Below are 22451 nucleotides of genomic sequence, written 5' to 3'. Positions count from 1 at the left end.
AAGGACATCCTTCAGGGGAAACCAGTCCAGATCCGTTCGGACAATGCAACGGCAGTAGCGTACCTCAACCATCAGGGAGGAACTCGCAGCCGGGAAGCAATGAAAGAAGTTAGTCACACATTAAAGTGGGCAGAACATCATCTTCCAGCCTTGTCCGCAGTGTTCATTCCAGGGGTCCTAAACTGGGAAGCGCATTTTCTCAGTCGACACACCATTCATGTAAACGAATGGGCTCTACACCCGGAAGTCTTCCAGACCTGGTCGACAGATGGGGGTTGCCAGAGATAGATCTCATGGCGTCTCGTCAGAACCACAATCTGCCCGCATACGGATCAAGAGAAAAGGATCTTAAAGAGATCTTTGTGGATGCCCTGTCAGTGAGATGGGACTTTCATTTGGCCTATGTGCTTCCTCCTATTGCCCTGTTACCCAGGGCGGTGAGAAAGGTTAGACAAGGAAAGGGTGCCATGATACTAATAGCTCCAGCTTGGCCCAGAAGACATTGGTACACAGATCTGCAGAGGATGTCGATGGATGCTCCATTCCTACTACTTCAACGTCCAGATCTATGGATTCAGGGGCCTTTTCATCTCAGACATCTGGATCGACTGTCTTTGACGGCGTGTCTCTTCAGACCTGCATCTTGAAGTCAAGAGGATTCTCACATGTAATTCAAACAATACTTAGAACAAGGAAACCTTCCTCAGCTCGCATTTATCACAGAATATGGCAAGTCTATATTCAATGGTGCAGTGAACGGAAATTTGACCCCAGGTCTTTCAGAGTTTCCAGAATCCTATCATTCCTTCAGGCAGGAATGGATAAAGATTTAAGGGTGGCTTCCTTGAGAGTGCAAGTGTCAGCACTAACTGTATGGTTCCAAAGAAAATTGCTAACCTACAGGATGTGCACAATTTTTTCCAGGGAATGCTGCGCATTCAACCTCCTTTTGTTCCTCCTACAGGGCCTTGGGACCTAAGTTTAGTTCTAAAGGCCCTTCAAGTTGCCCCATTTGAACCACTTAAAAGAGTTGATTTTAAATGGTTAACAGGTAAAGTTTTCTTTCTACTGGCTATGGCTTCAGCTAGAAGAGTTGCAGATTTAGGCGCATTGTTATGTCGCCCTCTATTTCTGATTTTTTTTATTCAGAAAGAGCAGTTCTCAGAACTAAATCTGGGTATCTTCCTAAGGTGGTGTCTAAATGCCACCTAACGAAGAAATTGTAGTCCCGACTTTCCAGGGGACGGACCTCTGTGCGGGAGATGCATCGTTGGACGTATTCCGTGCCTTAAGGATATACGTGGATTGTACCAGTGCTATCAGAAAGATAGATTCTCTCTTTGTTCTCTACTGATTTCACAATAAAGGATGGCCTGCTGATAAGTAGACACTGGCGAGGTGGCTTCGGATGATGATTTCAGAAGCATATTCCCAGGCTGATCTCCCGGGGCCGGATAATATGTCTGCTCACTCTACTCGTAAGGTAGGTCCATCATGGGTAGCACAACGTGGTGCTTTGATATCTTTACATCTCAGAACGCTGAATCGGGCAAAGGATTTTCCTGTCTAATCAGGAGCATCCCCACCACTAAATTGCTTTGGGACATCCCAATGTATCCTGTGGATACCCTGTGGACACTGCAGGAGAAATATATGTTATGGTAAGAGCTTACCGTTGATAACAGTATTTCTCCTAAGTTCACAGGTTCCACAAGGATCCCACCCTGACGCACCTGATTTGATTATCCTTTTACTCACTAACCTCTTCCATCTTGTAAGGAAGGGTGTGCATGTAGGATCTTCTCGCCTGATTAGGGTTCTACATGATGCTCCTGCCTTGAGCTTTGGAAAACAACTGATTTGAGTCAGGAGGTGGGATATATGGACGGACCCGTTGCGTGCTGGGAGGCCAAAAAGCTTCGACCATTTGCTGCAAATCCGCTGTCGCTTCACTCCATCCCAATGTATCCTGTGGAACCTGTGGACATAGGAGAAATACTGTCATCAATGGTAAGTTCTTACCGTAACCTATATTTTAGGATCAAGCTACGGATCAAAATGGATAGGTGAACATAGGATATAACATGAATGTGGCATACAGTGTAACACACAAACACAACATGCTTATCAGATATAAAATATACAGATGTGTCCTCAATACACCTAGCCATGCGGTGCAATTGAGCCACACCAAATCGGCATTTACTGTATATTCCAGTGTTTCCCAACCGCGGTCCTCAAGGCACACTAACAGTCCTGGTTTTAGTGTTATCCAGGCTTGAACACAGGTGACTTAATTAGTACCTCAGTTATTTTGATTAAACCATCTGTGCTGAAGCCTGGATATCACTAAAACCTGCACTGTTGGTGTGCCTTGAGGACCGTGGTTGGGAATGCCTGGTATGTTCAGACTCAGTTACACACATATATGCAAGTGTCGTATATATGATTAATCATTGCAGTCTCGTGAAGTGTTTTTTTGCATCACTTTCCGATTAAGATGCACATTCAGGGTAAGAAGCTCAGTGATAGCCAAGTCGCAAGGAGCCTGGTGCACCGAGAAGGGATGTTTGGTGCTACTGCAGCAATAGTGTGTGTGGACACAACTGTAGGAAAGGGTTGAAGAGCAGGTTCACTGATGATGATGATGATGTCCAGGAGATAGTTTTACATGTTAAAGCATTGTGTCTGAACGGGTTTGGTATGAAATACTGACAGCGGGATCCCAATGGCCAGAATCCTGCCATGTCCCGGTAAGTATTTATTTTCTACCCTACTCCTAATCCTAACCCGCTCCTCCCGCAGCATAACCCTAACCTCTTCCACTCCTCACAGCCTAACTATAATGCCAACCCCAGCACTTATTGTAACTCCGGGATGTGTTGTGATTCTAACCATCAGGATCCCACTGTCAGTCTTCTGACTGTCTGGATCCTGACTGTCTGTATTTTAACCGTATCCCCTCTGAACAACCACTATGGAAAATCCAGTGAGATACATACAGTAACTTTGTGGTGTAGGTAGAAGTAGGGTATGAAGTGGAGGTATAAGCGTCATGCATTCTGCAAGGGCTATTCCCAAATATCAGCTAAGGGAAACTAAAAGCAGTAAGCTGGCAGGTAAAAGAAAACAAACCTCTAAACTGCTCCTGTGTAGCACAAAGTGTGGAACAAAATCCATATACAGCAAGTAATTTTTTTTACAACTGGTAAACCATATTAACATGAAATATAGATTGATGTAATAGTCACAAGTACTGACAAACAGGAGCACAGAATGATTGGGATTTCACTAAATATAGATCATCTCTTTTTTGCAGGGTGTACTTGTTCCCCAGGTTGTGATTTGCTGGTCCAAAGTGAGGGGTCTGCTGTACCAATAAATTAACATGCACCATATTCAAACAGAATCAGCATGGTTAATTGATTATAGTTTTTATAATAACATTAGTTAGATGTAATGAAGGAGGTTCAGGTATTGCAATGTGAATTGTTGTGGTTGAAAAAATGCAAATTATTGTGTTGTGATTAAATATAGATTCAAATCTAAATGGAACCATTCCTGATTACCATGAAAACATGACAAGGAGGATGCAAAACAGATGCTGGGATATGGGGCATAGGTTTAGAGAGAGAGAGAAAAGCATATACATAGAGAAAAATGTAAATTTAAATATGTACAGTACACTTGGTGACTTGTAACTGAACGAAAGCTAAATCTGACCTTTAGACAAATTTGTTGATTTTCATTTTACCCCCAAATCTTTGTTGTTACGAATCGATTTTTACTATATATTTGCAGATCATAATAAAACTTCTAGTTACAGTATTTTCAGATCATAGTAAAACTTGTATATGTCCAGAATGTATATATGTCTTTCCTCCAGCACATACTGCACACATTGGGGGGAAATGTATCAAAGCTTGAAGAGAGGTAAAGTGGAGAGAGATAAAAGTACCAACGAATCAGCTCCTAACTGTTATTTTTCAAACACAGTCTGTAAAATGGCAGTTAGACGCTGATTGGTTGGTACTTTGGGGTCTATGCACTAAGTCATGGAGAGAGATGAAGTACCAGCCAATCTGCTCCTAGCTGCCATGTTTGAGAAATGACAGTTATGAGCTGGTTGGTAAGTTCTCCATCCACTTTATCTCCCTCAAAATCTTATTACATAGCCCCCTTTTTCTCTCTCCACTTTATCTCTCTCCAGGGTTTGATACATCTACCCCTGGGTCTGATCCTGAGTGAATTTGTATTGGGATGTAATTGCTCCCTCATTGAGTGAAATATTTAAAAAAAAAGCATGTATCTGTCATATGCATCTCTGCGGTCCAGCGGCTGCTATCCGAGCCTTTGGTGTCAAAGCTGTCCTCATCAATGCACACTTGCACCACCCCTACCCCACAAGACCTATTGACATACCCTTATTGAATTTTGTGATGTTAAAATTATGAAGTTTATATCACAACGTTAATACCTCTCTTTAGCCACCAGATACGCTTAGGTTACATTCAACTCTGCAACGCAGTTAACGTACTTATGTTGAACACAAGGCATGCGCCACAAATGACTTGCATTCAGCTTTGCTATTACTAGAACTCTGACTTCAAAATTCAAATTAAGTGAATGCCTTTTTCCTAATGTATATGTACAGATAACTAAATATCCTTCCTTATAGGAAGTATGCTGGGAGTAGTAGTCTGTCTATTAATGAAACTATTTTTCATGCTTACCACAGGACTATGTTGGGGACTTAGCAGCTCAGATATCAAATGATGAAGAAGAAGAATTTGTAATAGAATGTCTTGGAACACTTGCAAACCTCACTATTAGTGATTTGGACTGGGAACTGGTTCTTAAAGAATACAAGCTTGTCCCTTACCTCAAGGATAAACTTAAGCCAGGTATTTATAATAATAAATACAAAAAAAATCCATAATCCTGAAAATGCACATTATTTATTTAAAAATGGCTAGCCTACTAACTGCTTGTTGTCAGATGATCAAACCAGCAGCAGTTAGTACGGTCACATCTAAACATGCATTCTTACATTTATTTTTTCTAAACAACAAACGTATGACAGTTGCTATGCATCATTTTGCTTAACCTGCACCTTTAGAAGAGGGGGAGGCTATGTGTCTGCAGTGCGGGATGGGCCAGGGTAGAGGCAGAGTGGACTCATGGAGGGGGGACCAAGATTGTTCTTCTTGCAGGGGCAGCTCCATGTAGTGAGCATTTCTGTTGCTCACTGCGCCCTCTGCTGGCTGCCGCTCTATGTGTCAGCATACCTTTATATAAGTTAGACCTGCCCTGGGTGTGTGATGCCACGACTACCCTCATTCAAGAGGTAAGGAAGAGTAAAGCATTAGGATTTAAGGGACCTTTAACAAATAATTACATTCTGTACATAATAAATGAAGTGAGAGGATACTCCATGTATTAACTGTAATTGTAGTAACACAGAACTATGTGAAGCAGTGTTTATGGTCATGGACATTTAATTAAAGAGCATTGCACCATAAATAAAACTTGAGTCCAGTTATTAAAGTTGGACTGGAGAGTAGCTGAGTTCTCCTCTCCTCTCCAGGTACAGCAGTCTCTCTTGAAATGATGAGTTTGGCTGCAGCATGTGGTGGTAATAAATTGAAAAGATTTAGTGGGAGAAATAAATTAAGTATTGAAAAGCCAAGAAAGGGAGTGACTCCTGGGGCACACAGGGGTTTAACTGTAGTGTTTTGGGGGGCAGTTCCAGTGAGCAGAAGGGGGTAATGAAAGGGGTCTTACTTGCAATCTCTCTCTCACACATTTAACTTGGTACTCTGTAAGCTTTCTCATTCATATGCACTTTTCTAAGTATGTGAAGTACATAGTCAGACAGAAACTTATGGGGGAAAATGTACAGGGTGTTTAAAAAAAGGTAACTTGAACTTTTTTCTGTCCTCACACATTGCTCGTGGTGCCGCGGGTTTACTGGGATGTCCTTTATTATGATTAGCCACGGACCCTGTTTGCCAGAACATTTCCACTCAAGACAGGATCATTTTGTTTGGTGGTGCAGGTCTCTGGAAATTGTCCGGGAACCCAGTTGTTATGGATGCCAGCACTGCTACTAATATACATTACAGTGGGCAGTGGGTGACCATTTCACAGCCCTCAGCGCCAGTGGACCAGGTGCCTGCTCTGATGCCCCTGCCCGTCTCCTTCCACCTATTTTCAATGTGCTTTGTGTGTTACGTAGAATTCACTGCTGTCACTTTTCACTCATTCTGTACAGATTTTCTCTTCATAATTGTTGTATTAATTTTGTATTTTATAATGCCAGCATTTAATTTTCAACAATTTTCACTTGCTTGACTCAGGATCTGCAGAAGATGATCTTGTGCTGGAAGTGGTAATAATGATAGGAACCGTGTCCATGGATGACTCCTGTGCTGCCCTACTGGCAAAATCTGGAATTATTCCAGCACTTATTGAGCTACTGAATGGTAAGTGTTAACATGTCTCTCTTTTTTGTACTCTTTATGCAGCAGTATTTTGTAAGACAACTTAAAATAAGGCACTTATATTTTATTATTAACAATATTTTTTTTTTAAATTAACAGTTATTTGTATAGTGCACACATATTCCGTAGCTCTTTACAAAGATTTTTTGGCCATTCACAACAGTCCTTACCCCACTGGAGCTGACTTTCTATGTTCCCTTCCGCATACATACACACACACACACACACACACACACACACACACACACACTAGGGTTAATAAGTATATTGAGCCATTTAACTTACCAGTATATTTTTGAACCACGCAAGCACTGGGTGAATATACAAACTTCACACAGTGCTTGGGAAATGAAGCTAAGACCTCAGTGCTGTGAGGTAGTAATGCTACCCATTACACCATCCATATACAGTGGATGTGCGAAAATATACTAATGCTGTAGCCACATGGAGATGACCACCGGCGGCCTTGCAAATATCACCATCTGCGCACAAACACGCAAGCGTGCTCGCAGATCCTCAGATAATCGGCAATCAAAGTAATCCTATTATCACATACTATCCATGCTCTTTATTTCTCTGACGTCCTAGTGGATGCTGGGGACTCCGTAAGGACCATGGGGAATAGCGGCTCCGCAGGAGACTGGGCACAACTAAGAAAGATTTAGGACTACCTGGTGTGCACTGGCTCCTCCCTCTATGCCCCTCCTCCAGACCTCAGTTAGAATTTTGTGCCCGGCCGAGCTGGTTGCACACTAGGGGCTTTCCTGAGCTCTTAGAAAAGAAAGTATATTTAGGTTTTTTATTTTCAGTGAGATCTGCTGGCAACAGACTCACTGCTATGAGGGACTGAGGGGAGAAGAAGCGAACCTACCTGCTTGCAGCTAGCTTGGGCTTCTTAGGCTACTGGACACCATTAGCTCCAGAGGGATCGAACACAGGCCCAGCCTCGGTCGTCCGGTCCCGGAGCCGCGCCGCCGTCCCCCTTGCAGAGCCAGAAGCAAGAAGAACATCCAGGAAATCGGCGGCTGAAGACTCCGGTCTTCATTAAGGTAGCGCACGGCACTGCAGCTGTGCGCCATTGCTCCTCATGCACACCACACACTCCGGTCACTGATGGGTGCAGGGCGCTGGGGGGGGGGGGGGCGCCCTGGGCTGCAATAAGAGTACCTTAGCTTGGCATAAAAACACATAATATAGTCAGTAAGACTATATATGTGTAAAATCCCCTGCCATAAATATCCTGAAAAAAGCGGGAGAAGTCCGCCGAGAAGGGGGCGGGGCTATCTCCCTCAGCACACTGGCGCCATTTCCTCTCACAGCTCCGCTGGAAGGACGCTCCCAAGGCTCTCTCCTGCAGTTTCCAGGCTCAATAGGATAAAAAAGAGAGGGGGGGCACTAAATTTAGGCGCAAACTGTGTATTATAACAGCTATAGGGGAAAAATCACTGTGTGTAGTGTGAATCCCTGCATTATATAGCGCTCTGGTGTGTGCTGGCATACTCTCTCTCTGTCTCCTCAAAGGACTTTTTTTGGTCCTGTCCTCAGTCAGAGCATTCACTGTGTGTGTGCGGTGTGTCGGTACGGCTGTGTCGACATGTTTGATGAGGAGGCTTATGTGGAGGTGGAGCAGGTGCCGATAAATGTGATGTCACCCCCTGCGGGGTCGACACCTGAATGGATGGACATGTGGAAGGAATTACGCGACAGTGTCAACTCCTTACATAAAAGGTTTGACGACATAGCAGATGTGGGACAGCCGGCTTCTCAGCCCGTGCCTGCCCAGGTGTCTCAAAAGCCATCAGGGGCTCTAAAACGCCCGCTACCTCAGATGGCAGACACAGATGTCGACACGGATACTGACTCCAGTGTCGACAACGATGAGACTAGTGTACATTCCAATAGAGCCACTCGTTATATGGTTACGGCAATGAAAAATGTGTTGCATATTTCTGATATTACCCCAGGTACCATAAAAAAGGGTATTATGTTTGGGGAGAAAAAGCTACCAGTGGTTTTTCCCCCATCTGATGAATTAAATGAAGTGTGTGAAGAAGCGTGGGCTTCCCCCGATAAGAAACTGATAATTTCTAAAAAGTTACTAATGGCGTACCCTTTCCCGCCAGAGAACAGGTCACGTTGGGAGACATCCCCTAGGGTGGATAAAGCGCTCACACGTCTGTCAAAAAAGGTGGCACTACCGTCTCCGGACACGGCCGCCCTAAAGGAGCCTGCGGATAGAAAGCAGGAGGCTATCCTGAAGTCTGTATATACACACTCAGGAATTATACTGAGACCGGCTATTGCTTCAGCATGGATGTGCAGTGCTGCAGCTGCGTGGTCAGATTCCCTGTCGGAAAACATTGATACCCTAGACAGGGACACTATATTGCTAACCGTAGAGCATATTAAAGACGCTGTCTTATACATGAGAGATGCACAGAGGGATATTTGCCGGCTGGCATCTAAAATAAACGCAATGTCCATTTCTGCCAGGAGAGGATTGTGGACTCGGCAGTGGACAGGAGATACAGATTCTAAAAGGCACATGGAAGTTTTGCCTTACAAGGGTGAGGAGTTGTTTGGGGATGGTCTCTCGGACCTCGTTTCCACAGCGACAGCTGGGAAGTCAGCATTTTTACCCCATGTTCCCTCACAGCCAAAGAAAGCACTGTATTATCAGGTACAGTCCTTTCGGCCCCAGAAAGGCAAGCGGGTTAGAGGCGCGTCCTTTCTGCTCAGAGGCAGAGGTAGAGGGAAAAAGCGGCAACATACAGCCAGTTCCCAGGAACAAAAGTCCTCCCCCGCTTCCTCTAAGTCCACCGCATGACGCTGGGGCTCCACAGGCGGAGCCAGGTACGGTGGGGGCCCGTCTCAAGAACTTCAGCGACCAGTGGGCTCGCTCACGGGTGGATCCCTGGATTCTACAAGTAGTATCTCAGGGGTACAAGCTGGAATTCGAGACGTCTCCCCCTCGCCGTTTCCTCAAATCTGCCTTGCCGACAGCTCCCCCGGACAGGGAGGCAGTGCTGGAGGCGATTCACAAGCTGTATTCTCAGCAGGTGATAATCAAGGTACCCCTCCTTCAACAAGGACGGGGTTACTATTCCACAATGTTTGTGGTACCGAAACCGGACGGTTCGGTGAGACCTATTTTAAATTTAAAATCCTTGAACACTTATATAAGAAGGTTCAAGTTCAAGATGGAATCGCTCAGGGCGGTGATTGCAAGCCTGGACGAGGGGGATTACATGGTATCACTGGACATCAAGGATGCCTACCTGCATGTCCCCATTTACCCTCCTCACCAGGAGTACCTCAGATTTGTGGTACAGGACTGTCATTACCAATTCCAGACGTTGCCGTTTGGTCTGTCCACGGCACCGAGGGTATTTACCAAGGTAATGGCCGAAATGATGATACTCCTTCGGAAAAAGGGAGTTTTAATTATCCCGTACTTGGACGATCTCCTTATAAAGGCGAGGTCCAGGGAACAGTTGTTGATCGGAGTAGCACTAGCTCGGGAAGTGCTGCAACAGCACGGCTGGATCCTGAATATTCCAAAGTCGCAGCTGGTTCCTACAACGCGTCTACTGTTCCTGGGGATGGTTCTGCACACAGAACAGAAAAAAGTGTTCCTCCCGGAGGAGAAGGCCAAGGAGTTGTCATCTCTAGTCAGAGACCTCCTAAAACCAAAACAGGTGTCGGTGCACCACTGCACGCGAGTCCTGGGAAAGATGGTGGCTTCTTACGAAGCAATTCCATTCGGAAGGTTCCATGCAAGGATCTTTCAGTGGGATCTGTTGGACAAGTGGTCCGGATCGCATCTTCAGAATCATCGGCTGATAACCCTGTCTCCAAGGGCCAGGGTGTCGCTGCTGTGGTGGCTGCAGAGTGCTCATCTTCTAGAGGGCCGCAGATTCGGCATACAGGACTGGATCCTGGTGACCACGGATGCCAGCCTTCGAGGTTGGGGGGCAGTCACACAGGGAAGAAACTTCCAGGGACAATGGTCGAGTCAGGAGACTTCCCTACACATAAATATTCTGGAACTAAGGGCCATTTACAATGCCCTAAGTCAGGCAAGACCCCTGCTTCAACACCAGCCGGTGCTGATCCAGTCAGACAACATCACGGCGGTCGCCCATGTAAACCGACAGGGCGGCACAAGAAGCAGGATGGCGATGGCAGAAGCCACAAGGATTCTCCGATGGGCGGAAAATCATGTGTTATCACTGTCAGCAGTGTTCATTCCCGGAGTGGACAACTGGGAAGCAGACTTTCTCAGCAGACACGACCTCCACCCGGGAGAGTGGGGACTTCATCCAGAAGTCTTCCAAATGATTGTACACCGGTGGGAAAGGCCACAGGTGGACATGATGGTGTCCCGCCTCAACAAAAAGCTAAAAAGATATTGCGCCAGGTCAAGGGACCCTCAGGCGATAGCTGTGGACGCTTTAGTGACACCGTGGGTGTACCAGTCGGTTTATGTGTTCCCTCCTCTTCCTTTCATACCCAAGGTACTGAGGATAATAAGAAGGAGAAGAGTAAGAACTATAATCATTGTTCCGGATTGGCCAAGAAGAGCTTGGTACCCAGAACTTCAAGAAATGATATCAGAGGAACCATGGCCTCTGCCGCTCAGACAGGACCTGCTGCAGCAGGGACCCTGTCTGTTCCAAGACTTACCGCGACTGCGTTTGACGGCATGGCGGTTGAACGCCGGATCCTGAAGGAAAAGGGCATTCCGGAGGAAGTCATCACTACGCTGATAAAAGCTAGGAAGGAGGTGACCGCAAACCATTATCACCGCATATGGCGAAAATATGTTGCATGGTGTGAGGCCAGAAGGGCCCCAACGGAGGAATTTCAGCTTGGTCGATTTCTGCACTTCCTACAGTCTGGGGTGACTATGGGCCTCAAATTAGGTTCCATTAAGGTCCAGATTTCGGCTCTGTCGATTTTCTTTCAAAAAGAACTGGCTTCACTGCCTGAAGTTCAGACGTTTGTTAAAGGAGTGCTGCACATTCAGCCCCCTTTTGTGCCTCCAGTGGCACCTTGGGATCTCAACGTGGTGTTGGATTTCCTTAAGTCACATTGGTTTGAGCCACTTAAAACCGTGGAACTAAAATATCTCACGTGGAAAGTGGTCATGCTGTTGGCTTTGGCTTCGGCCAGGCGTGTGTCAGAATTGGCGGCTTTGTCATGTAAAAGCCCTTATCTGATTTTCCATATGGATAGGGCGGAATTGAGGACTCGTCCCCAATTTCTTCCTAAGGTGGTATCAGCTTTTCATTTGAACCAACCTATTGTGGTGCCTGCGGCTACTAAGGACTTGGAGGATTCCAAGTTGCTGGACGTAGTCAGGGCCCTGAAAATCTATGTTTCCAGGACGGCTGGAGTGAGGAAAACTGACTCGCTATTTATCCTGTATGCGCCCAACAAGCTGGGTGCTCCTGCTTCAAAGCAGTCTATTGCTCGCTGGATCTGTAGTACGATTCAACTTGCACATTCTGTGGCTGGACTTCCGCATCATAAATCTGTAAAAGCCAATTTCATGAGGAAAGTGGGCTCTTCTTGGGCGGCTGCCCGAGGGGTCTCGGCTTTACAACTTTGCCGAGCTGCTACTTGGTCGGGTTCAAACACATTTGCTAAATTCTACAAGTTTGATACCCTGGCTGAGGAGGACCTTGAGTTTGCTCATTCGGTGCTGCAGAGTCATCCGCACTCTCCCGCCCGTTTGGGAGCTTTGGTATAATCCCCATGGTCCTTACGGAGTCCCCAGCATCCACTAGGACGTCAGAGAAAATAAGAATTTACTCACCGGTAATTCTATTTCTCGTAGTCCGTAGTGGATGCTGGGCGCCCATACCAAGTGCGGATTGTCTGCAAGACTTGTATATAGTTATTGCCTAACTAAAGGGTTATTGTTTGGAGCCATCTGTTTGAGAGGCTCAGTTGTTATTCATACTGTTCACTGGGTGTAGTATCACGAGTTGTACGGTGTGATTGGTGTGGCTGGTATGAGTCTTTACCCGGGATTCCAAATCCTTTCCTTATTGTGTCAGCTCTTCCGGGCACAGTTTACTAACTGAGGTCTGGAGGAGGGGCATAGAGGGAGGAGCCAGTGCACACCAGGTAGTCCTAAATCTTTCTTAGTTGTGCCCAGTCTCCTGCGGAGCCGCTATTTCCCATGGTCCTTACGGAGTCCCCAGCATCCACTACGGACTACGAGAAATATAATTACCGGTGAGTAAATTCTTATTTTTCATTTGTTAAGAAAATAAGAGAGTAATTCAATTCTCAGTGATGCTTGAATGCAATGGCCCCCAAGATTTCCAGTAGCCCAACTTTGATTATTTTTCTTTGCACATCTATGAGGTGTAAGGAAAATTTGGTGATGTTGGTGGCCATGGGGTTTCCACAACTATAAAGACTTCTAATTGTGAATGAGTTACAATAATTAATTAACAATCCCATATTGCATATACATGTTACAGAAGATATACTACTTCCCTTGAATCTGTGATGGTCAAGATTTTTTTGTTGGAAGGGCCTCGTGTTTATTTAAGTTTATGTGGGTTGGATCCCATCATCTTAGGAAATACAGTATACATAGCAGACTTCAAATAATCACTGCCCCAAAATATTTTACTAAAAACCACATGATGATTTGGGATGAAAAACTTGTAATGTTTTACTTTCAGCGACACTAATTTGACATTTCCATATATGAACCATTTAAATTAAAATACAAACTGCATTGTAAAATATATTGCTCTGTATTAAACTGACAGCATTATAGCTCTGTTACTCCCCTAGCTTAAGCCACACCCACATCAAAAAACTGAGACTAGAGTCATTTGGGCTACTGTGGTATCAATGGCCTAGCGCCTGTGTATAAATCAATATATTTGCATAGTGCTTTTCCACAAAACAAGTCTGCCAATTTGGCAGAATATCAATGTCTGGTCTGGTAGAGGAGCCTACTGCAGAGGAGTGAAACAGAGCATGAGGCTAGGGATGTTTATTTGTATGCGCTTAATGGGCAGTTGCCCAAGGGTCCCAGGAGTATAAGGGCCCTATGCTGATAGCTGAATGTCTCTTTTTTCCAGGGGTGCCAGATTTTTTAAAATTGGCCCTGGGGAACCGGAGATATCCGACTTCAACTGCTCTTTCCTGCCAGATATCTCGGGTTCTGACTTAGAGTTTTTCTGAGGGTATGCATAAAAAGTTGTGACTCCCCCCTTTCGGTAGCCACTGTCAGCTTGTCTCTAGTATGTCCATAGATATCAGTCTTCTAGCAGCTGGTCCCTGCTCCAACTCCACATGCCTGGTATGCACTCTGATATTTTCATCCTTGGATTGCTCTGGCTTCTGAAATCTGATTCCTAAGCCCCCACCACCAAAGTGGGATTTTCTATTTTTTTTTTCCCATTGAAGGCTAAGTAATCTATTTTGAGGAACTGGAGATACCTGCAGTCAAGCAAGCTGTCCTCCCATACGAAAATGATGAATATTTAGCCCACTTCACTATCCACCCCTCCCTGCATATTAAACACCCCCTTCCACACTGGGAGTCATGTAGTGTTCTCCCTCCCGCCCCATCTCCCACCATCTATGCAGTAAAGGAGTAATTAGCAGAAATTACTGCTCCAAGTCCTACATGCTGATGCGAAAGATAGAACACCCCTACCGCCCGTGGGACATCAAAGTTGCCGCTGATAGCACCCACCTCTCCTACTGCTGGAGGATGGGTAGGGTCCTCAGTGCATTGCTTTGCACACAGCTGTTAAGAAGGCCCTGCATGAGGCACCTACTGGAAGCAAAAAACAGCCATTGAGATTTATACCTAGTGTCCAATTTTATTAGGTACACATAGTACTGTGTAGGACAAACCTTTGAGCCCAGAGTGTCTTGCATGGATTAAACATAGTGCTAGACACATTCCTAGAGGTTGTGGTGCATGGTGACATAATAGCATCATGTTTGCTGCAGTACAAATTAATTTACAACAGATGTCAAGATGCAAGCTGCAGACTACACAAGGTTTGTTATTGCACTTCCATTAGACATAAGTAAATATATTTCTCTAACGTCCTTGAGGATGCTGGGACTCCGTAAGGACCATGGGGAATAGACGGGCTCCGCAGGAGATAGGGCACTTTAAGAAAGCTTTGGACTCTGGGTGTGCACTGGCTCCTCCCTCTATGCCCCTCCTCCAGACCTCAGTTTTACACTGTGCCCAGAGCAAGATGGGTACACTGCAGGGAGCTCTCCAGAGTTCTCTGCCTAGAAGCATTTTTGTTTGGATTTTTTTCTACCTTTTACTACTTTTTCACAGGGAGCACTGCTGGCAACAGGCTCCCTGCATCGAGGGACTGAGGAGAGAGGAGCAGACCTTCTTGTCAAAGATAGGCTCTGCTTCCTCGGCTACTGGACACCATTAGCTCCAGAGGGGGTGAACGCAGGTTCTTACTGGGCGTCCACCCCCGGAGCCGCGCCGCCGTTCTCCTCACAGAGCTAGAAGTACAGAAGACAGAAGTCGTCAGGCGGGAGAAGCCTTCAGCTTCACTGAGGTAACGCACAGCACTGCAGCTGTGCGTCATTGCTCCCATACACCTCACATACTCCGGTCACTGTAAGGGTGCAGGGCGCAGGGGCGGGCACCCTGGGCAGCAATATAAACCTCTGCATGGCAAAAAGACTATATTCATGTAGTAGGCTCTGTACATGTATATAAAAGAGCCCCCGCCATATTTTACTAAGTTTGAGCGGGACAGAAGCCCGCTGCCGAGGGGGCGGGGCTTCTCCCTCAGCACTCACCAGCGCCATTTTCTCTCCACAGCACTGCTGAGAGGAAGCTCCCCGGACTCTCCCCTGCTTACACATGGTGAAAGGGTGCTTAAAAGAGAGGGGGGGCACATAATTGGCGGTTTACATATTATACAGCGCTGCTGGGGAAAAACATTTTGTGTTGTCTCCAGGGTTATTGCGCTGGGGTGTGTGCTGGCATACTCTCTCTCTGTCTCTCCAAAGGGCCTTGACAGGGATACTGTCTTCAGGAAAGGGGTTCCCTGTGTGTGTGTGTGTGTGTAAAGTGTGTCGGTACGCGTGTGTCGACATGTTTGACGAGGAAGGCTCGCTTAATGTGGAGGGGGAGTGCTTGAATGTCAGGTCGCCGTCGGCAACGCCAACACCGGAATGGGTGGATATGCTGAATGTCTTGAATGCAAATGTCAATCTATTGCATAAAAGATTAGACAAGGCAGAAGCTAGGGATCAGTCAGGTAGCCAGTCCATGCCTGTCCCTGGGGCGCCAGGTCCTTCGGGGGTCTCAGAAGCGCACCATATCCCAGATCGATGACACAGATACCAACACAGATACTGACTCTAGTGTCGACTATGAAGATGCAAAATTACAGCCGAAGGTGGCTAAGGGTATACGGGACATGATTATTGCCATTAAAGAGGTTTTGCATATTACTGAGGAACCCTCTGTCCCTGACTCGAGGGTACACATGTATAAAGGGAAAAACCCTGAAGTCACTTTTCCATCCTCATTTGAATTAAGTGACTTGTGCGAAAAGGCTTGGGAATCTCCGGATAGAAGACCACAAGTTCCCAAAAGGATTCTCATGGCGTATCCTTTTCCACAAACTGATAGGATACGCTGGGAATCTTCGCCAAAAGTTGACAAGGCACTGACACTTTTGTCCAAAAAGGTGGCACTGCCTTCTCAGGATACGGCTTCCCTCAAGGAACCTTCTGATCGCAGGCAGGAAATTACCTTAAAGCACATTTACAATCATTCCGGTACTATTGCTCGACCGGCTATGGTGTCGGCCTGGGTTTGTAGTGCGGTTGTGGCATGGGCAGATTCCTTATCTACGGAAATTGACACCTTAGATAGGGATGCCATTCAAATGACCATAGAGCATATCAGAGATGCTGCCTTGTATATGAGGGATGCTCAGAGAGACATTTGTTTATTAAGCTCCAGAATAAATGCTATGTTTATTTCTGCTAGGCGGCTCTTGTGGACCCGACGGTGGACGGGAGATGCCGATTCAAAGCGGCTTATGGAGTCCTTGCCATACAAAGGGGTGGAGTTGTTTGGAGACTGCCTCTCGGATCTTGTCTCTACGGCTACGACTGGTAAGTCAAATTTCTTACCTTATGTCCCCCCGCAGCATACAAAAAAGGCACCTCATTATCAAATGCAGTCCTTTCGTTCCAATAAAAACAAGAAGGTACGTGGATCATCCTTTGTTGCCAGAGGGAAAGGCAGGGGAAAAAAGCTGCACACAGCTAGTTCCCAAGAGTAGAAGTCCTCCCCTGCGTCTGCAAAGTCCACCGCATGACGCTGGGGCTTTCCGAGGGGAGGCAGATTTGGTGGGGGCTCGTCATCGATTTTTCAGCCACGTCTGGGTTCACTCGCAGGTGGATCCCTGGGCATTAGAGATTGTTTCTCAGGGATACAGGCTGGAATTCGAAGACTTGCCTCCTCGCCGATTTTTCAAATCGGCTCTGCCGGCTTCCCCGTCAGAGAGGGAGCTAGTGTTGGCAGCAATCCAAAAATTGTATATTCAACAGGTGATTGTCACAGTTCCTCATCTCCAGCAAGGAGAGGGATATTACTCAACCCTGTTTGTGGTCCCGAAACCGGACAATTCGGTCAGACCCATTTTAAACCTGAAATCTCTGAACCTGTACTTGAAGAGGTTCAAGTTCAAAATGGAATCACTCAGGGCGGTCATTGCCAGCCTGGAGGGGGGGGATTGGATGGTGTCCCTGGCCATAAAGGATGCTTACCTTCATGTTCCGATATTCCCCCCCGCATCAGGCGTTCCTGAGATTTGCAGTGCAGGACTGTCACTACCAATTTCAGACGTTGCCGTTTGGGCTTTCCACGGCCCCGAGAATTTTCACCAAGGTAATGGCGGAAATGATGGTGCTCCTGCGCAGGCAGGGGATCACAATTATCCCATACTTGGACGATCTTCTCATAAAGGCGAGATCTCGGGAGAGGTTGCTGGACAGCGTGTCTCTGTCCATGAAGACGTTGCAGATACACGGCTGGATTCTCAATATACCGAAGTCCCAGCTAGTCCCTACAACGCGTCTGACCTTTTTGGGGCTGATTCTAGACACAGACCAGAAAAAGGTTTTTCTTCCGATCGAAAAGGTTCAGGAACTCATAGCCATGGTCAGGAACCTATTAAAACCAAAAAAGGTTTCAGTGCATCATTGCACGCGGGTCCTGGGGAAGATGGCGGCTTCCTACGAGGCCATCCCTTTCGGCAGGTTCCATGCGAGGACTTTTCAATGGGACCTCTTGGACAAGGGGTACGAGTCCCATTTACAAATGCATCAAAGAATCACCCTTTCTCCCAGGACCAGGGTATCTCTCCTGTGGTGGCTGAACAGTGCTCACCTACTAGAAGGTCGCAGGTTCGGCATTCAGGACTGGGTCCTGGTGACCACGGACGCAAGCCTCCGAGGCTGGGGAGCAGTGACACTGGGAATAAATTTCCAAGGTCTCTGGTCAAGCCTAGAGTCTTGTCTCCACATCAACGTCCTGGAGTTGAGGGCCATATACAACGCCCTGCGTCAAGCGGAGGAATTGCTTCTGAGAAAACTGGTTCTGATTCAGTCAGACAATGTCACGGCAGTGGCTCATATAAACCGCCAAGGCGGAACAAGGAGCAGAATGGCCATGGCAGAAGCGACCAGGATTCTACGCTGGGCGGAAGGCCATGTAAGCGCGCTATCAGCGGTGTTCATCCCGGGGGTGGACAACTGGGAGGCGGACTTCCTCAGCAGGCACGACCTGCATCCGGGAGAGTGGGGACTTCATCAAGAAGTCTTCGCACAGATCACGGATCGTTGGGGACTGCCTCAAATCGACATGATGGCATCCCGTCTCAACAAAAAGCTAAAGCGGTATTGTGCCAGGTCAAGGGACCCTCAGGCGGTAGCGGTAGACGCTCTGGTGACACCTTGGGTGTTCAGATCGGTCTATGTGTTTCCTCCTCTTCCTCTCATACCCAAGGTGTTGAGAATAATACGAAGAAGCAGGGTCAGAACAATACTCATTGTTCCGGATTGTCCACGGAGGACTTGGTATCCGGAGCTGCAAGAGTTGCTCGCAGGGGATCCGTGGCCTCTTCCACTAAGGCAGGACCTGCTGCGGCAGGGGCCCTGTCTGTTCCAAGACTTACCGCGGCTGCGTTTGACGGCATGGCGGTTGAACGCCGGATCCTAGCGGAAAAAGGGATTCCGGAGGAAGTCATTCCTTCCCTGATCAAGGCTAGGAAAGACGTGACGTTAAAACATTATCACCTTATATGGCGGAAATATGTTTCTTGGTGTGAGGCCAGAGCTGCTCCTATGGAGGAGTTCCATTTGGGCCGTCTACTTCACTTCCTTCAAACAGGAGTGACTTTGGGCCTAAAATTAGGGTCCATAAAGGTCCAGATTTCGGCCTTATCCATTTTCTTTCAAAGAGAATTGGCCTCTATTCCTGAAGTACAGACCTTTGTGAAGGGGGTGCTGCATATTCAGCCTCCCTTTGTGCCTCCGGTGGCGCCTTGGGATCTTAACGTGGTGTTACGTTTCCTCAAGTCACCTTGGTTTGAACCACTCAAAACTGTGGAGTTGAAATACCTCACGTGGAAAGTGGTCATGTTGTTGGCGTTAGCTTCGGCAAGACGTGTTTCCGAATTGGCGGCTTTATCACATAAAAGCCCATACTTGGTTTTTCACGTGGATAGGGCAGAGTTGAGGACTCGCCCTCACTTTCTGCCAAAAGTGGTCTCATCTTTTCATGTGAACCAACCGTGTCGTGCCTGTGGCTACACAGGACGTGGAGGATTCCGAGTCCCTGGATGTAGTCAGGGCTTTAAAGATTTATGTGACCAGAACGGCTAGAATCAGGAAGACTGAAGCTTTGTTCGTTCTGTATGCGGCCAACAAGGTTGGCGCTCCTGCTTCAAAGCAGACTATTGCTCGCTGGATCTGTAACACAATTCAGCAGGCGCATTCTACGGCAGGATTGCCGTTACCGAAATCGGTTAAGGCCCACTCCTCTAGGAAAGTAGGCTCTTCTTGGGCGGCTGCCCGAGGGGTCTCGGCATTACAGTTGTGCCGAGCAGCTACTTGGTTGGGGACAAACACCTTTGCAAAGTTCTATAAGTTTGATACCCTGGCTGAGGAGGACCTCATGTTTGCTCAATCGGTGCTGCAGAGTCATCCGCACTCTCCCGCCCGTTTGGGAGCTTTGGTATAATCCCCATGGTCCTTACGGAGTCCCAGCATCCTCAAGGACGTTAGAGAAAATAAGATTTTACTTACCTGTAAATCTATTTCTCGTAGTCCGTAGAGGATGCTGGGCGCCCGTCCCAAGTGCAGACTTCTTCTGCAAGACTTGTATATAGTTATTGCTTACATAAGGGTTATGTTATAGTTTTTCGGTTGAACTGTGGCTATGTTGTTGTTCATACTGTTAACTGGGTAAGTTTATCACAAGTTATATGGTGTGATTGGTGTGGCTGGTATGGATCTCGCCCTTAGATTTAAAAAAATCCTTCCTCGTACTGTCCATCTCCTCTGGGCACAGTTTCCCTAACTGAGGTCTGGAGGAGGGACATAAAGGGAGGAGCCAGTGCACACCCAGGGTCCAAAGCTTTCTTAAAGTGCCCTATCTCCTGCGGAGCCCGTCTATTCCCCATGGTCCTTACGGAGTCCCAGCATCCTCTACGGACTACGAGAAATAGATTTACCGGTAAGTAAAATCTTATTATTGGCAGGATCTTTTCAGGAATTAAAGTATCCCCACCCATTTATTTAGAATAGTACATACTGTAGGTTAGTGCTTGCGTGAATGATCTTTACAATTGAATTTCATATGAACATTCAACATGTAATACTGCAGTAACTGAGTAGCCCCCTTTGAGTAAAATTATGGGCATTTACTTAAACATATACTCAGTTGGCTTGAGTTGAAGGTATTGCAATTTCAAGTCTATGTCTTTCTTTCATTTGGTAGCATTCTGGATAAAAGTAGAAAAATCAGTACAAATTTAAATAAAATGGGAAACACAAAAAAGAGTGAAAATTAAAATATAAAGAACCAAAGATAAATAATGTTTTTGTATTCCAGAAATGGTTTGTTAATATAATTAAAATAGCTGTTCTTCTCCCTTACAGCCCAGCAAGAAGATGATGAGTTTGTATGTCAAATTGTGTATGTCTTTTACCAAATGGTTTTCCATCAAGCAACGAGGGATGTCATCATAAAAGAAACGCGTATCCTTTTTATCATAGTGCCAATTTATCTGAGCAAGCCAATGTTCCTTTTCATCTAGCAATACACAGCTTATGGGCAGTATCCTATTAGATGCGGCTATTTAATGCATGGTAATAACTGGCTTTTTAGCCCAATAAGGCTAAGTAATTACAGTCCATTTTTACTGTGCGGTAAATCACCCATTATCGGCAGATAACACATGGGATACGTGATGAGATCGCGGGCCCATGTGTTAGTCTTGGGTCTAGTTATCAGGGATTCTGTTTCACGTGCCTCAGAATAATCTCCTGTAAGTTCCGCCTTACCGGGCTAATTGGTAACTCACCTCAGCTAATAGTATACCACCCTATGTGTGTTAAATTATTAAATGTATTTTCTTTTACGTCCTACAGGATACTGGGGTCCACATTAGTACCATGGGGTATAGACGGGTCCACTAGGAGCCTTGGGCACTTTAAGAAAACAATAGTGTGCACTGGCTCCTCCCTCTATGCCCCTCCTACCAGACTCAGTTTAGAAAATGTGCCCGGAGGAGCCGGTCACGCTTGGGAAGTTCCTGAAGAGTTTTCTGCATTTATTTTGTGTTTGTTGTTTGCAGGCAGGTCTGATTGGCACCAGACTATCTGTTTCATGGGACTTAGGGGGGAGAACGGCCCAACTTCCTAAAGAGTTAATGGTCCAGTTTCTCCGCTGACAGGACACTGAGCTCCTGAGGGAGTCATTCGCAAGCCCCACCACGACGAGCGTACCCTCCCACAGCACACCGCCACCCCTAACAGAGCCAGAAGATAGAAGAGTGGTGAGTACAGCGCCGGCGTCCCGGTTAGCGGGTCGTCGGCGGAAATAGCGACACAAGGGTAGGAGCGCAGCTCTAAGTACAGGCTGCGCTCCAGTGGGCTCAGAGGAGATTCACAGACGTGTGTCCCGCTGTGAGGGGCGCACTGAGCCACCAATGCATACTCACAATGGCTAGCATACTTAACGGGTTTTAACCCTGTTAGGCATAAAAATTACCTCAGGCCAGTATAAAAAAGCGGGAAGCCGAGCGCCATTACGGGGGCGGGGTTTCACTATGAGCGGATCCAGCAGCTCACCAGCGCCATTTTCCCTCTTCAGCTTACATTGACCGGAATCACAGGGAAGCGCAGCTCCTCCACAAAGACTCCACGTGTCCTCAGCGGTACCAGGGGGTCTTAGAAGGTGGGGGGGAGTGTTGTAGTATACTAAGCCCTATTAAGGGACTTAGGGTGGCGACCCAAGTTTTACTTGGTTACAGGGGCACTGTGTGGCTGGCTCCATTTTCTGTGTCTCCCTAAGGGCTCTGTGTGGGTTAAACTGTGTTTTCACCTTCTGTCTGTGGGTGGGTGTGTGTGTGTCCCTTCACATTACCATGTCCAGGGACTGTGTTTCCTGCACAGCTGAATGTCTTTCCTCCCCTGGAGACTCACTACCCTGTACTCAGGATAGTGCACATTCTCAAGCTAGTGGGGCAGAACCCCCATGGTTAGCGTCCATTAAAGGGATGATATCTAATATTTCTACTAAATTATCCCATAATGAGAAAGAGACGCAGATTTTAAGACAGTCTATGGATGACCTGATGAATAGAACAGAGATTCAGTTCCCATACCAGCATCTCA

The 22451-nt window shown here is 46.6% G+C and overlaps 1 protein-coding gene across 3 annotated transcripts in view; it reads left to right on the top strand.

Annotated features, from left to right (window-relative positions):
* KIFAP3 (kinesin associated protein 3) overlaps positions 1–22451 on the top strand; it is a 631738-nt gene that overhangs the window by 476173 nt on the left and 133114 nt on the right. For all 3 annotated transcript variants that reach the window (XM_063940294.1, XM_063940293.1, XM_063940295.1), the window contains exons 14-16: positions 4739–4904; positions 6360–6485; positions 20712–20810. In XM_063940294.1, coding sequence (XP_063796364.1) covers positions 4739–4904; positions 6360–6485; positions 20712–20810 — 391 coding nt within the window. The remainder of the gene's footprint in view (positions 1–4738; positions 4905–6359; positions 6486–20711; positions 20811–22451) is intronic.

This window comes from Pseudophryne corroboree, chromosome 9 (assembly GCF_028390025.1).
Source record: "Pseudophryne corroboree isolate aPseCor3 chromosome 9, aPseCor3.hap2, whole genome shotgun sequence".
Lineage (NCBI taxonomy): Eukaryota > Metazoa > Chordata > Amphibia > Anura > Myobatrachidae > Pseudophryne > Pseudophryne corroboree.
The sequence above is the reverse complement of the archived record's forward strand: the minus strand, read 5'-3'. Positions and strand labels throughout refer to the sequence as shown.